The following is a 16805-nucleotide window of genomic DNA, read 5'->3' as shown; positions in this document are numbered from 1 at the left end:
ATGGTATTATCTGCCTTTTCTGGCTTGCCTTCTTCCTTTCCACCTCTTATTCCTAGTTGGGATGGAATGACGGTATTCAAGAAGAGGAGGAGGAGCTGGAGGAGGAGGAAGTGAATTAGTACCTGCCTCTTTTCTTGTTTTCTTACTCCACCAAACTGTCAGATCCCCAGGACAAAGGCCATAAATATACATGTCTCCTACGAATCTGCCCCGTGGCGCAGAGTGGTAAAGCTGCAGTACTGCAGTCTGAACTCTCTGCTCACGATCTGAGTTCGATCCTGGCGGAAGCTGGATTCAGATAGCCGGCTCAGGTTGACACCCAGATTTATGGCACTTCACACTTATGACATGTCTGCTTTTTGAACAAAGCAGTAGACAAGTGCACCTTTAAGACCAACTATGTTTTATTCAGAATGTAAGCTTTCGTATGCTCTTAAGCAGACTTCATCAGACAAAATGGGAATTGCAAGCAGCAATTCTTAATATAAGTGGGCAGAGAGTTGGTATGTGGAATCATGGGAATGTTTTTAGCAGATTTAAAGAATCACACATAGGGATCTGTGGCTGAAACAACACTGGAGGGTGATAAAAAGCAGACTGCTGTTGTAGGTGTGAAGTGCCATAAATCTAGGTAAAGCCAGAATGTTACCTAGATTTATGGCACTTCACACCTACAACAGCAGTCTGCTTTTTATCACCCTCCGGTGTTGTTTCAGCCCTGCTTTGTTCTAACACTAATAAACACAGATCCCTATTTGTGAGTCTTTTAATCTGCTAAAAACATTCCCATGATTCCACATACCGACTCACTGCCCACTTATAATTGCTGCTTGCCGTTCCCATTTTGTCTGATGAGGTCTGCTTAAGAGCATATGAAAGCTTCCATTCTGAATAAAACTTAGTTGATCTTAAAGGTGCACTTGTCTACTGCTTTGTTCTACTGCTTCAGACCAACACGGCTGCCTACTGGGATAAGTCTGCTTTTTATCACCCTCCACTGCTGTTACAGCTCAGCTAACAATACTAGCAAACAAATAGCTGAAACAACTATTTGTGGCTGAAACAATTTGTGATTCTTTTAATCTGCTAAAAACATTCCCATGATTCTACATACCAACTCACTGCCCACTTATATTAAGAACGGCTGCTTGCCATTCCAATTTTGTCTGATGAAGTCTGCTTAAGAGCATATGAAAGCTTACATTCTGAATAAAACTTAGTTGGTCTTAAAGGTGAACTTGTCTACTGCTTTGTTCTATTACAAAAGGCTGTTAACTGACATTATGTAACACACACCCCGCAGCCATTTTAAAAAGGCGGGTGAAATGGGCTTTTGTCATCTGCTTGTTAAAAATCGAGTTTTTTCATGCCATCCTAAGCACAGTTACATCCCCATAAGCTCAGTGACTTCAATAGATTTAGAAGCGTATAAGTCTGTTTAGGAAGGCACTGTTAGCACCCGAAAAGTTTTTCACATTCTGTTGATTCTTTGCCATTTTAAGCGCCACTGTTGATTTTCCTGGCACTTTTATGGTTTCGCGGTCTGATTTACTGCGGTATTTTCTATTGTTTTTTTTTTAAAAACAAGGCACCTCGGGAGCCAAGAATGGCTGAGAGGGCAGAAAAGAAACAGATTAAAGAAATAAATTGTGGTAAAACAGAAGACAGCAATAGATTTCTGCAGGCGTAAGCAATGCTCATTCAGAACCACTGCCTTTCAAACGTATTAATTCTACTCTAAAGACAAACATTTTGGAACAGATGAAATTCATTCCAAGGCCTTTCTTACTTTTAACAGCTTGTTCTTCAGAAGAGCTTCTTGGAGCTAAAAATGTGCTAAAAATCTCAGTCTGAATTAGCTTTGTTCACACCAAAGGAAGCCGTTTGCTGCTCCGCACAGGAGGCTCACTGTTGGATTTGGGCAACAGAAAGTCTCCTATGTAGAGGGTGCTGTTTTTGTTGGGGCTTAGCCTGTAAGCTCTGAGGGGGCAGGGACCTCTCTGGTTTTGCCTTTTGTACAGGGGTGGCCAAACCTGCTTAATGTAAGAGCCACATAAAAGAAACATCAGATGTTTGAAAGCCGCAAGACATGAATATCAGATGCTTGAGAGCCACAAGACAAGAAGGAAGGAAGGCAAATATATGGGGGGAGGGAGAGGTGGAAAGAAAGCAACTTTAAAGGCATTTTCTAAGCCACCACTGGGCTTGGTTTGGAGAAGCGATTTAAAGAGACAAATGCCTTCTCCAAGCTGGCCAGCAGGACGGTAGGGGTTCCAAGAGCCACACAATATGTGTGAAAGAGCCACATGTGGCTCCCGAGCCACAGTTTGGCCACCCCTGCTTTTGTATCTCCAAACAGCATCACGGACACAGGTAGTGCTGAACAAATGACACTTACAAAGCTCCAAGTGTCAAACCAACAGTCAGTTTTCACAAAGATGCCCTGCAATGGTTTGAAAATGAAAATATGGATACTTTTTAAAAGAAGCACAAGCTGGGTTTTAAAGCATTTCCCCCCCTAAATGGTTAGGCGCTTTGAAAAGAAGAAGGGTAGAAGTCGAAGCCATTCCCCATTTCTAGAACTGGCAAACTGAAGCCAATTCCCTTCTGCAAAGCTGAATCATCTGCTCTGGCTCCAAATCTGTCGGCTTGGCTTTGTGCACGGGAAGAGGACAAAAGCCAAGGCACTCCGACCGCTGGGATGAACTAGCCTGCAATCTTTACCCTTCCTTTTGCCCACTATCAGCTACAGCCTAATGGACTTCCTTGGGTGGGGAGAAAACAGATGGAATAAAAGCGCCTCTGCATGGAATCGATGACCCGACAACTCCCAGGGCTTCAGCAGTAGCAGATGCTCAGGTGGAGTGTTTGCTTTGGCGATTCATTTCTCTCTCTAATACAGAGGCTTTATTTGCTCAGGGGACGCCTGTGGCATTCAGGAGCTCTCGCCAGCACATCAGTCAATACCCATTTTATTACGCAGCTCTCCCCAGTGGAGGCAGCAGCATCTGTTAAGGCTGGATGGGGGTGGGGGGGAAGCAGGGCTCAAAGGCTGCAGGCGTGAGTCCCGGGGACAGAGAGATGGGGGAAATCCTCCTTGAGGCTGGCAGGTGCTCATGCTGCCCAGGAAAGTCTCAGCCTGACCCGGAAGCCTTGATAAGTCAGCTAAGTCAAAGGAGGGCGATGGGGTTGCCAAGGTGTGGGCAGAAGCGCCCCGGAAACCTAAGAGAACATCCCAGCAAAGAGGGGTCTTCTGCTTTACAGCCCCCCATGGAGAGCCACGCACATATGCCCACCCCTCAGCCAACACCCCCATTGTATCCTCATACAACCCGCCTGCCACCAACAAGGGCCCATGTTTTTCCTGTGATTGCTCCCGCTTTGTGGAATGGTCTCCCTGAGGTGATGGGGGGCACCATAAGGCTGTTTGAGAGCCAGTTTGGTGTAGTGGTTAAGTGTGCAGATTCTTATCTGGGAGAACCGGGTTTGATTCCCCACTCCTCCACTTGCAGCTGCTGGAATGGCCTTGGGTCAGCAATAGCTCTCACAAGAGTTGTCCTTGAAAGGATAGCTGCTGTGAGAGCCCTCTCAGCCCCACCCACCTCAAAGGATGTCTGTTGTGTGGGGAGAAGAGATTGTAAGCCGCTCTGAGTCTCTAATTCAGAGAGAAGGGCGGGGTATAAATCTGCAGTCTTCTTCTTCTGTTTGACTCAGCAGAACTTTTAATGGAGTGAAGGTTGCAGACATTTTAGAACTTTATTAGGCATGGGGTAGGTGGGAAACAAGACTTGGGTTTTAGTCTTGTCCGATGTTCTAAATTATATGTTGTAAACGATCTTGAGCCACGGCAAAAAGTGAGATACAGAATGTTTTAATAAATAAATGGGACAGAAGCGTGCAGATTCTCTTCCATCTGCCAAACGGCTTCTGTTCCTCTGCGTTGGTCCACAGCCTTGCCCTGATCAACCAGCCTCCTGCATCTTCCCCGCCTTCCTCTCCCTCAGGCCCACAGCTGGGGCTTGGGGTAGGGGTGATTTCTATGACATGTACCAGTGCCTGGAATACTCTGGGCAGGATCATGGTCGTTTCCCCTCTCTCGCTCATAAAGGCTGACAAAGCTATTCACCCCGTTTCCTGTTCATTTCACAGCAACAGCCAGTGGTGCAGCCATTAGCGTGTCACACTAGGATCTCCTCGGAAAACCAGGCTGACATCTGCAACTCTGTCATAAAGCTCATGGGGGACCATCCAACCTATTCCCACGGGTTGTTGGGAAGGAGAAAGGGGAGAACCCGTGCACGCCACCTCAAGTTGCTTGGAGGAAGCGTGAGATGGATAGGCGTTTGGTAGATTTCCACGTGGACTGAAAGCCTTGCTTACCTGGGGTACTGTTTTTATACGAGGTGCTGTTTTTATTAGAGTTATGAAAATATCCACCTCCACACTCCAGCTGCTGTTGCTGAGGCCATCAGAGGGATGGATGGAAGCAGCCAAACACCTCTCTGTCAGGCTGGACCCAGCTCCAGCTGACAGCTGCTCTCCCTGCAGTTTCTAGCTACCAGGAATTGGGCTACTGAAAGGAACCAGGCCTTCCCCCACTGTGCCTGGAGCTGATTCCAAAGGGTGATTAATACATGGAATTCACTGCCACAGAAGGTGGTGGCAGCTATAAGCATAGATGGCTTCAAGAGGGAACTGGATAAACATATCCCCAGAGAGCACTGAGATCCAGCTCCCAAAGTCTTCTAAAAATCCCTGGACCAAAGGAGGCCACACTGAAAGTAACGAAGGAGCAGGCCTTCTCAGTAATGGCTCCCCACTGGTGAAATCAACTACCGGAGGAAGTGCGAGCCCTGCGGGACCTTAACCAATTCCGCAGGGCTTGCAAAACTACCCTCTTCCAACAAGCTTATAGGGAACTCTGAATGTGACATCTAGCCATCTGGATAGACATCCCACTGAATATAGCACCTTTAATTTACTATGGTTTTATAATTTTTATGTAACTTTAAATTGTATTTTAACTGTATCTTTTATGAATTGTATAACTGATCATGGTATATACCATGTCCTGTTAGCCGCCCTGAGCCTGCTACGGCGGGGAGGGCGGGATATAAATAAAACTTATTATTATTATTACTATTATATGGAGCAGAGGTTCATCAGTGGCTATTAGCCACAGGGTATAGATGGAACTCTCTGGGGCAGTGATGCTCTGTATTCTTGGTGCTTGGGGGGCAACAGTGGGAGCACTTCTGGAGTTCTGGCCCCAGTGGTGGACCTCCTGAGGGCACCTGGGTTTTTTGGCCACTGTGTGACACGGAGCGTTGGACTGGATGGGCCATTGGTCTGATCCAACATGGCTTCTCTTATGTTCTTAAGAATCCCCCCTCCGAATTGCTACTGGATTTTAATTTCTCTCGGTTGTTTTGGGAGCTAATTTCAGCTGAAAAAAATGGGCCACGACTATGATATAAAACAGCTCCTATTGTTTTAATGCTGGCAGCCTTTTCTTCCCCAACTGTTGCTTTTCTTACTTTGCCCTCACTGCCCTTGACCTCGCTGCCATTGAAATCAAATTGGATTTTGTTTACTGGTGCCTGACACCATCATGTCAGACTTGCACTGTTGCTACTTCACTGACAAAAATCATGTCGTTTGCCTCAGCCAATCAAATCAAATGGCAGTGAGGGCCAAGCGGGCCAAGGACAGTGAGGGCAAAAGCCCTTAAGGAGAACTGCAGCAGCCAGAAGGAACAAAAAGGTACTCAACGAAAACAAAGCAAATGTTCAGGAGGATGAGAAGAAATAGACTATTTCAAGTGCTTTTTCAAGGTTCAAGGCAATTTTATGGAGGGCTTTCGATGCTTGGGAACTTTGTAACTCACCAGCTGGATCTCTACTGCGGTCACAGGCCTGTGGTTGAGAAGCTGTAGCTTTTCCGCTCTGTGCAAAAGAAAAGAACAAACGCACCATGTAATTTGGGGATTCTGGTCAGAGAAGCGGCCCATATTTGAACACTTCCTTGCTTGTTTAGAGGTCAAAGCCTTGGCCACACGTCCCCCACAAAGGGCCAAAAAATCAGGATGGCAGGCTTGGCATGGGACAGTGAAGGACAAGAGCTTTGGTGCGCTCAGAAATACTTCATCACCGCAGCTAGAACCCAGCATGGCATTTTGTGGCTCGAGAGTTAAGACTCTCCAACTTCTCTTGTAACTTGGTCCAGGCACACTGACAAAAAAACCCCCAAAACTGTTTCCCTTGTTGAGGACTCTTTGTCCATAGGCTTCCAACCACAACTCGCTCCATTGTCAGCCCTTGAGGAGATGGCTGGAAAACACATTCCAAGTTTTCTTGGAGCTAGATTTTTTAAAAACCACTTGCCGATTTCAGGCATCCAACCTGCATACTTTACATGACACAGGAAGTAGCTTCATTGTGGGGGATCTTAGCCCACAACAACCAGACTCAGCCTACACCACTGCAACAGCGCTGGCCCACCCTGCAGGGTTATAAGGAGTGCTCAGATAATACATGCAAACCTCTCTCAACACTCAAGATCCCTAAGTAACGCTAACCATCATTAGTTGTTGTTGTTTTTTTAAAAAAAACCCTTTCCAGAAATCACATTTGCAGCAATCAGGAGGTGGTAACAGAATGATCACGTTACAAAATATTGTTTTCCTTCCCAATGCACATTTGTTTCCATTTTTGCCCTGGAAAGTCAGGACCAAACATCTTGAATGCCTCTGTATTCCTCTTTACACAGCAGCCATTTTGATACAGGATTTCTATTGCTGAGTTGTCAAGACTTGCTGTTTTACAACAAGCATTAAGCAGTTGGGCTGCGTTTGGAAAGACAAAAATAAGTAATTGCTGCAGGGGATTTGATCAATGGGCACGGCAAAATAAAGGGGGGCTAGAAAGCCAGTCAGAGTATCCAGCTGCAAAGAATCTGGAAAACTAATGTTCAGATGGACAAAACAACCCACACAGGGAAGATATAAACACAGTACAGTTGTAAAAGAAGCATTTTTTTTTTAGCAATCACTGAAGCAGCAGAAGCAGGCTGAGCAGTGCCAAAAGCACTAGTGGGATCAACCCACTGCACCAATTTATGCCCTCTTCCTCACCCCCAATGAATAAGTCCACTTTAGGGGCTCAGGAGATCTATTTCCATTCTTCTCACCATGTAGCCAAACGGCAGCACTGACTGGCTTCACCGGATCGGTGTGACTGCCGAGAAGGTGTTTCAACACTTACAAAATGCTTTCAACAAACAAGACAGACGACCATCAGGGCAAGGAGGCTTGATCTCCCAAAATCACCACTGATGTCCAGATGACGAGGGTTGCCAGGTCCAACTCAGGAAACAACTGGGGGCTTTGTAGATGGAGCCAGGAGCAAGGCTATGACAAGCATGACTAAAAGGAGTTCTGGCTATCACATTTAAAGGGACTGCACTCCTTTTAAATGTCTTCCCTTCATTGGAAACAACGGAGGGTGGGGGCACCTTCTTTTGGGGCTCACAGAATTGAACTCCGTGGGACAATTTTTTTAAAAACTTGGGGCGAGGTGAGGAGAGACACCAGATGCTATGTTGAAAACCTGGTGCCTCTGCCTCAAAAAAACAGCCCACCCAAATATCCACAGATCGATTTTCCATTATACCCCATGGGGACTGGTCTCTAAAGGGTGTAACTGAACGCACAGCAGACATTTAACCCCACCCCCTGCTTTCTGATAACCCTAAAGTGGGGGAAGGGCCTCCAAACCAGGGGATCCCCTGCCCCCAGCTGGGGATTGGCAACCCTATCACGACCGAGATCAGTAACCCTGGAGAAAATAGATCCAGGAGGGTAGCCATGTTGGTGTGAAGCAACAAAACAAAGCTTGAATCCAATGGCACCCTTAAGACCAGCAACGTTTAATTCTGGATAGCTGAAGAAGTGTGCATGCACACGAAAGCTTATACCTAGAATTAAACTTTGTGGTCTTAAAGGTGCTACTGGACTCAAACTTTTTCCTGGGCTATACCTCAAGCTGAAGAAAGCCAGTTTGGTGTAGTGGTTAAGCGTGCAGACTCTTATCTGGGAGAACTGGGTTTGATTCCCCCCTCCTCCACTTGCAGCTGCTGGAATGGCCTTGGGTCAGCCATAGCTCTTGCAGGAGTTGACCTTGAAAGGGCAGCTGCTGTGAGAGCCCTCTCAGCCCCACCCATCTCACAGTCTGTCTGTTGCTGGGGGAGAAGATATAGGAGATTGTAAGCCACTCTGATTCAGAGAGAAGGGTGCGGTATAAATCTGCAGTCTTCTTCACTGAATTCCTTCGCGTCCCCAGGCTCTACCCCCAAATCTCCAGAGTTGGCAACCCTATCTAGAAACCACCAGTTATCATTGGTTTTGCTTTACTTTTACTTGCAATTGTTTTATTGTTGTTGTTATGGCAATCTGTGTTGCTTTTGAAGTGATAATAGAAAGGGGAGGGAATTCTGCAAAGGGTTAAGAAGTGTTATGTGATAACTTGGCCTATTTCTTTCATAGCGATGACCAACCAAGCGCACAGCCCATCAGGGAGCTCTCCTGCATAAGCCTCATTGGAATGAACTTCCTGTTAGATTAGACCCCCCCGGCTGTTTGCATTTTATCTTCCGGCTCGGAAAGCAATGAGATGCTCCAGCTGGAAACTGAGCAGTAAAATATGTGTGCTAGTAGCGCCCTCTGTCGTCCGCAAAATATTCTTATTTGCAGTCTGTGTTTTTGTTGTTTTCCAGAATCTGGGCGCTCTAACTAGTGATTGCCAGCTCCAGGTTTGGAAATACCTGAAGATTTTGGGGGTGCAGCCTGAGAGAGGCGGGTTGGGGAGGGGAAGGACTTCAATGAGTCGGCCATTTTCTCCAAGTGATCCTCTCTCATACTTTGGTTTCACTCTTTGTCCTGTCCTCCCTTCGAGTTGCTCAGATGGTATCTATCGCCCGGAGATCAGTTCTAACAGCAGGAGATCTTCAGCCACCACCTGGAGGCTGGCAACTCTAGAACACAGGAAGGAAACTAACTATCCCCCCAAATTCAGACATATCTCTTACTGAAAATGAGAAAGAGGTAAACCCTGTACGCTGCTCTGAGCAACTCGGAGGGAGGGCAGGACAAAGAGTGAAACCAAAGTATGAGAGAGGATCAGCATTTCAGGACTGGCCAGCTCAGCTCTGGCAGGGTGGATTGAGCAGGATAAGAAGGCAGCCAGGTTAATTATGAGCCAGAGGGTATTTCTGCTCCCCTAAAATAGCTCACTCAGTCAGAGCTAAAGAGCAGAAAGATTAAACAATTAAACGAAAGCAAGAGTCCCATCAATTCTACAAATAATGAGGAAATGAGAGAATAAGCCAAGCCTAAGAGGTTGCCCCTCAAAAATCAGCAGGACTGTCTGACTAAGTCACAAAGAGCTCCATCTGACAAGTAAGAAGCCTTTAACAGAATAAGGGTGTCGAACTCATTTGTTATGAGGGCCAAATTTGATATAATTGAGACCTTGTCGGGATGGGTCATGTCGGGATGGACCATGTGTGTACCTATTTAAGGTTAGGTAGCAGAAATATAAACTCTGGCTTTTTCCTTCCTTCCCCAGGGGACCAGGAGGGGGAGGAGTCTCAGCCAATAGAAGGAAGAGAGGCTTGGCTCAGTAGCTCTGCTGTGCAATTAAGAGAGCCTGACAAAGCAAGTTCACCCTCTTCACCTTGCTCCCCAAGGGAGAAGTCTCAGCCAATTGAGAAAATAAAGGCTTTGCTCTATAGCTCCTGTACAATTGAGGAAGCCTGACAAAGCTAGCTGTGATGCAGAAGGAAGCAAGAGAGGGAGAAGAAGCAAATGACAGCCAGTTGCTCGGGGCCCTGATAGGAGCCCTCTGGGGGCCTGATTTGGCCCCTGGGTTGCATGTTTGACACCCCTGTAACAGAAAGTAAGAAGATACCACTGGGATCATATAACAGGAAAAGGAGAAGAGAAGACCAAAGGACCGCATTGGTTCTGTATATTCAGCTAAGGCAGTGAACAAATAAGAAATTTAGTGGGTGGCCCCCAAGAGAGAAAAATACATTTGGAGAAGTTATTTGGGGAACAGTAAAAGGGAGGCTGCCTAAACTTGATTAAATTATGGTTCATATTGTTAAATGTGGCTGGCATAAAGATCTCAGATTATGCTTGGAGCCATATCCAGAAAATAAGGTAAAATATCTCCAATTGTGTGCAAGGCCTCCTTGGAGGCTTTTAAAAATCATCAGAATGCCATATCCAATTTGTAGGCTGGAAGTGGGTTGACTGGTGGCTTGCGTCCACATATCAAAGATTGTAAAGGGGGAGGTCACATGTTAGAGAAAGTAAATCCATCAGAAGTATGGAAGGGAAGGGCTGCGGCTCTCTGGAAGAGCACCTGTTTGGCAGGCAGGAGGTCCCAGGTTTAATTCTTGGCACATTCTGTTAAAGAAGATCTCAAGTAGCAGGAAAGCTTGGAGAAGCTATGCAGATAGTGGTCAGTTTGGTGACCCAGTAGTGCAAGGATAAGGAACTGCCATAATAGGAAGAAGAGTAACAAAGGATCTTTTATCACCAACCTTAAAATGCTTTAGAGAAGTAGGAAGTGAGCACGAAGTCAAGCTGTTGTTTAATTGGTTTATACATTAATTACTCAGCATGAGAAGAATACCCTAACCTGGTTAGTCCAGGCTAGCCTGATCCTGTCAGGTCTCAGAAGCTAAGCAGGGTTGGTCACGGCTAGTATTTGGATGGGAGGCCACCAAGGAATACCAGGGTTGTTACATAGATGCAGGCAATGGCAAATCACATTTATTGGGGGGGTATTTTGTGTGTGCGTGTCTGTACCTGGAAGTCATGTCGACCTCTGGTTACTGACCCTTATTGGGGGGCTGGGGGGTATTAAGGGAGGTGGCTGAATAAACTGCTCCTGCCACCCAGCTGGGTATTCCAAGGAGGTCTCCCTTCCAAATACTAACCCTTCCAAGTACTTAGCTTCTGAGATCTGACAAGATCAGGCTTGCCCAGGTTATCCAGGTCAGGGTTATGGCAAACCACCTTTAAATGTCTGTCTTGAAAACACTATGAGATCACCATAAATTTGCTGCAACTTAATGGAACTTTCCACTGCAAGAATAAAGTAGTACCATTGCTTAAAGGAAGGTTAAGGCAATAAGGACTAACATTACCTCATTTGAATTACCTGCTAGCATTTAAAGAAAGAAGAGGTAGAAGGGAATTAATTATTGAAGATAATTGATTTATTTACTAGGAGAGAAGTTACAGGGAGAACTTGCTAAAATTGAACTGGTTTCACAACTTCTTATAGGTTCTGAACCAATGTGAATGCTATTTAATAATCAGTATTTTCTTTTAACTCTTCTTTGTTATCTTTTTGTATGATGCATTTCTGGCAATTGTCTGGCATGATGTTTTGTGAAACTACATTTAAAAATTCTTTTAAAAGACAGTATGAACAGAAGGTCATTGGCGGTATCCCTGCTTAAAGGAGCAATTCTCTAACTCTCTTGCAATTCCTGAGTCCACTGTTTCTTCTAAATTGTTGGAAAATAGTACCTACTAGTAACATTATTTTTACAATTTATTATTGGTGGTACAGTACTTTAAATAAAAATTGTTTGGACTGTGCAATTTGGAGAAAATTACTTTCATTTTTGCAACCTGTATATATTTATCTTAAGAAATCATATCCCACACTTAATACTCTGTCATGAGAGATATTAAAAACAAGTCAAAGTGAAAATATCTACTTGAGGGAGAATAGTTAATCACTTGCAACCCAGCAAAACAAGAAGAAGTTGGTTTTTATACCCTGCTTTTCACTACCTGAAGAAGTCTCAGAGTGGCTTACAATCTCCTTCCCTTCCTCTCCCCAGAACAGACACCCTGTGAGGTAGGTGGAACTGAGAGAGCTCTGAAATAACTGTGATTGACCCAAGGCTACCTGGTTGGCTTCATGTGGAGGAGAGGGGAATCAAATGTTGTTCTCCAGATTAGAGTCCGCTCTTAATTATACCAAACTGGTGCTCTTAGCCACTGCACCATACAAGACAGGTTGCATGGCCAAGAAAAAGCTAGGAAGGAGGAGGTTTCAGTAACTCCTCCGGAAGACCCTTCCACAAAGAGGAAGCCACCACCAAGAAGGCATGAGCACTCCCTGTTGCCTTTTGGAGCAGTCAACCAGAGGATACTATCAGCTGTGCCTGCCAAAAGGCTTAAATGGGAATGCGGGCTCCTGCCAAGAGAATCCAGCTTGTTTATTTTTACAACTTGCATTTGTTAGCAGTATCTTCTTGGGCTGTTTCTTTTCTAGTGGACCATCCCAGTACAAAATAAGCACTTTAGGGCCAGCAAAGCCATTGAGAAAAGTTGCATTTCAAATTGGAAGGTCTGGTAAAAGATAACATGGTGGAAAAGCGACTGCAAAGCAAGCTCACTCATTCATTCCACTGATCGCTTTTGACGGGTTTCATTGGCACTCTGAAAACAAGGCTTCCACTGATTGTAGCATCTGACAGTGCGCTCCTGTGATTCAAGTGGAAAGACTTAATTTAGGCATCTCGTGGAAGAACGAGAAAAGCCAGTCAAGCCTTCGACTCGGAGTTCCCAAAGAAGGACTGGCAATAGAGAATAAGCAAAATTCTGCCAACTTTCTAGGTACTCGCTCCTGGTAATTTTGCCAGAGGAGGTTTAGGGGGGGGGGGGAAATATCCACATGGAATCTGCCAATTCTCTCTAGAGGGTCAGTTCACCAGGGCAAATGGATTCCAAGTCATTGTTTCCAGCTATCCTCAGGCAGAGGAGAACTGTGGTGCATGAACTGGAGTTAGCCCAGAAGTCCAGAGATTACCAGCTGATTTTATTATTTCTTTATTGGATTTATATCTCGCCCTCCCCACCGAAGCAGGCTCAGGGCGACTCCCAGCAATAAAACATTGAAACAATTCATCAGTTCTAGAATATGATAGTTAAAACAGATTAAACAATAAACAATTTTGGTGATAGTGTCATTAATTCCGGTGTCATTCAGCCCTCTTCGGTATCCTCTTATACTACTATAAATTCAGCTGAAGGTGAGCCGAAATAATGTTTTCTTGCAGGCCTTGCAGAACTGGGCAACACATAATCCCATGGAAGGGGTATGCATACAGGAATTGCACAAAGGCTGGTTTGCCTGCGTGACCCATGCTGCTCTAGGTTTATTCACCTTCCATTTCAACTGATCACTGCTTGCTGGGGGACACAAACTATAGGATACCTATTACTGGCATACTGATTCAGCCTGCAGAACGCCTGTTAAAGTGGTTAGCCATCATCTCACTCTGTGCTTTGGAATCTCAGGCCTTTTCCATTAGAATTAGATCTAAGTGTGCAGAAGCAAATGCAGCTGGTCCTTCGCTACTGCAAAGCAAGGGGTGAGCTTGGAGGGAGAGAAGCAACAAGTGTGTCTGCGCTGGGCGGGGGGTGGGGTATGTGAATGTGATTAACCCTGGGCCTGCACGCACACTGCTTTTCTTCCACAGTTCCTCCAGCTGTTTTGTGTTACCAAGGAGGGTGGGGAGCAGATGGCAGGTAATTTAAGGATCCTTTCTCCTGCCACTTCTCCGAAAAGAAAACCAGACCCGCAGAAAAGAAACAGCAACCCAGATTCCCAGATGTGCAGTTTCCACTGATGGCTTACTTCAACCCTCAGATGCTCTCTGCAGCTCAACGAGAAGGAGAACAGCTGTTAGTCTGGGATTACTGCCAGCCAGTCATGGACTGTAAGAGTGCAGTGCAATAATCTAGGACTCTGTAATGGTGAGAGGCGAGGGGGGGGGGGGAGTTTTGCAATTTATATTATTGAGCTGCCTTTTTAAAAGTTTGTTTGTAATGAAAAAGAGAGAAGAGTCCAGGTTTTGTGCCCAGTGAAGGTGAGGCTCTTCCCAACGCCAACTCAGCAGAAAGAGAGGTGGTAACTCTCAGGCCCTTGGGGGAAAAACAGCTGAACCAAAGTCCACCTAGTCCAATATTCTGAAGCTGACCCGTAAAATAACTGTGGGAAGCACAGATGCGGAACACTTTCTCCTGTTTATCTAGGTATTGAACATGAACATATGAAGCTGCCTTATACTGAATCAGACCCTTGGTCCATCAAAGTCAGTATTGTCTACTCAGACTGGCAGCGGCTCTCCAGGGTCTCAAGCTGAAGTTTTTCACGCCTATTTGCCTGGACCGTTTTTAGGTGGAGATGCCAGGGATTGAACCTGGGACCTTCTGCTTCCCAAGCAGATGATCTACCACTGAGCCACTGTCCCTCCCCAAAGTCTGAGGATTCAGACACACATACTGCACCTCCAAATATGGAGGTTCGATTCCTACAACCATGGTTAAATATCAAGGCAGGATGCTGACCTATGGATCTCACCCCGTCACAAGCTATTGATTTAAAATATTTATCTTCCACCTTACCTTCTTCACTGAATGTAGCCTTTGACAAGCTAACCCCCCACCCACCTGCATTATGAGGGTAACAACAGTTGCCAAGCTTATAGGGTTGCTATACAATAGGATAAAAACGCTTTTCAAAGAATATCTGGAAATGTAATATAAATGTATTAAAAGGAATCATCCTCCATAAATCTGTCTAATCCATTAAAATGTGTCTAAATTGTAGATCACTACATACACAGCTGCCAGAAATCTGCATAAACTAATTTGTTGGAAGTGGAAGAGCTGTGACTCAATTACAGGGTCCCAACTTTGCAGACATAAGGTCCAAAAGTCAACCCCTCCACACACCCCTAGAATTCCCAGTTCAAAGGATCTAAGCAGGTCTAAAAAAGACCTCTGCATGGAAACAGCCAATCAGACTGAACAAAGTAATAGGTACACTTACGTTAAAGGTACACTTACGCTAAAGGCTTATACGCCACCTCTTTATCAAAGGCCTCCCTGTCATTTACATCTTCTGTTGCTTTTTGTCATGGACTTCTGTGTATCTCTCATTCACTCTAAAACAAACCAGCCGCCTCTCTATGACCCAGGTCCGATATCCATGTTTAACAGCTTGTGGTCCTGCTCCAGACTATTTCACAGAAATGAGAACATAAGAGATGCCACATTGGATCAGGCCAGTGGCCCATCCAGTCCAACACTCTGTGTCACACAGCAGCCTAAACCCAGCTGCCATCAGTAGGTCCACCAAAGGGGCCAGAACTTCAGAAGTCCTCCCACTATTGCCTCCCAAGCACAAAGAATACAAAGCATCACTACCTCAGACATAATGTTCCATCTATACCTTGTGGCTAATAGTCACTGATGGACCTCTGCTCCATATGTTTATTTGATCCCCTCTTAAAGCTCGTCCTCTTATCCCATGCACGAGTGAAGCTAATTTCAAGTTGCCCTCCTTGTCACTAAAAACTCAAGTTTTCCAGCCAAGGCGCACTTGGAACTTAGTGTGCAGTATCCTATCACCCTATCTGTGGAAAGTGCAGCTTTCCTGAATTCCTCCCCCATTGCTCTGGTTCCTTTTGACTCCTGCAGGGGTCAGTCCTGGGGTCACAGGAGCTGTAGGAAGGGACTGAGATGTGGGTTGAGAGGACTCGAGTGAGGAGGGACAAGGAGTTGGAAATTTCATATTCCTGCCGCTCTTCATTCCAGCCCACTAACCCTCACACCAGTCCCTCAATATGGAACCTGCAACTCTGGGAATAATCTTTCCTGGGCTCAGAAAGAAGTAGTGCTAGAGAGGACCATGGGAATACTCTGTATCCTTTCTGCGCACACAATGACACAATAGTTCCCAGGATGTCACCCATATATATATATTTGCATCATTTAGTATTATTTTGAATTCATTCAACCTTACGGGGTTTAGCTGCCGCTGCCGACTTAGAATTCCCATTTTGAATTTTAGTGCATTTTAATGTTCCCAAACTATCTGGCGGCATGTTATCTGGCAACCTCTTTCCGATGCTTCTACTGTCCAGATAACTGGAATTTCTGTCCAACCGTTTAAATCCTTTATTACATTTTCATGTAATGCAATCATAATAGTTCTTGCATAATTACTACAATAATTTTGCATAGTTACAACTGCAATAATGCAACATGATAATTACTATAATAATAGTAATACTATTCATACTTACTTTGTTAACTTGTGATATTTCATCGCTAAGAGAAAATCCATTATGATCTCAGGACTCTGGTATTTACATGGAGTCTTAGATATGTATTTTAGCGTCTAGGTGGAGAGAAAAACAAAGGCGTACAAATCAGCCGTGCCTGTTTTTGAAGTCAAATGTAAAAACTCTTCAAACCAAAGCCAGAGAAGAATACAAAAAGTATCAAACATCATGGGGGCTCAGGCTGTACTTGTGAATTCTTCCTCCGGGGAAGAATCCAATGGTTCCAGAATGACATGCTAGATCATAGAGACCCCCACCCTTTTATAAACCTTTCTGGAAACTGAGGTTTTGGTGCTGACAGCCTAAGCACTTTAGCTTCTACTAAATTATGCTGGTTTCCATACTTGCTTTGAAGTAAATATGCTCAGTATTGCACAGTAAAAAGTGGACCTGACGGAACCAGATCAAGAAAGTAGAGAGAAATTTATGTTCTCTCTATTGGACCTCCCCCCACAAAGAAAATAGCAGGTCATGGGCCAAGTTATTTAACCTAGGAACATTAGCATTTTAAGAATAAGTAGCTACAAATAAAATTAAACAGGAGACACAGAGGGGAAACCTTCCAGTAACTTTCACCTATTTGA

General features: G+C 45.0%; 1 protein-coding gene across 3 annotated transcripts in view; it reads right to left on the bottom strand.

Annotated features, from left to right (window-relative positions):
- The window catches only part of CRCP (CGRP receptor component), a 28826-nt gene that overhangs the window by 741 nt on the left and 11280 nt on the right, over positions 1-16805 (bottom strand). For 2 of the 3 annotated variants that reach the window (XM_060258736.1, XM_060258735.1), the window contains exons 4-5: positions 16183-16277; positions 5888-5945 (exon numbers count right to left, since the gene is read on the bottom strand). In XM_060258736.1, coding sequence (XP_060114719.1) covers positions 5888-5945; positions 16183-16277 — 153 coding nt within the window. The remainder of the gene's footprint in view (positions 1-5887; positions 5946-16182; positions 16278-16805) is intronic. The other variant, XM_060258737.1, reaches the window with a different exon arrangement.

This window comes from Heteronotia binoei, chromosome 18 (assembly GCF_032191835.1).
Source record: "Heteronotia binoei isolate CCM8104 ecotype False Entrance Well chromosome 18, APGP_CSIRO_Hbin_v1, whole genome shotgun sequence".
Classification (NCBI taxonomy): domain Eukaryota; kingdom Metazoa; phylum Chordata; class Lepidosauria; order Squamata; family Gekkonidae; genus Heteronotia; species Heteronotia binoei.
This window is presented reverse-complemented; position numbering and strand designations above follow the sequence as displayed.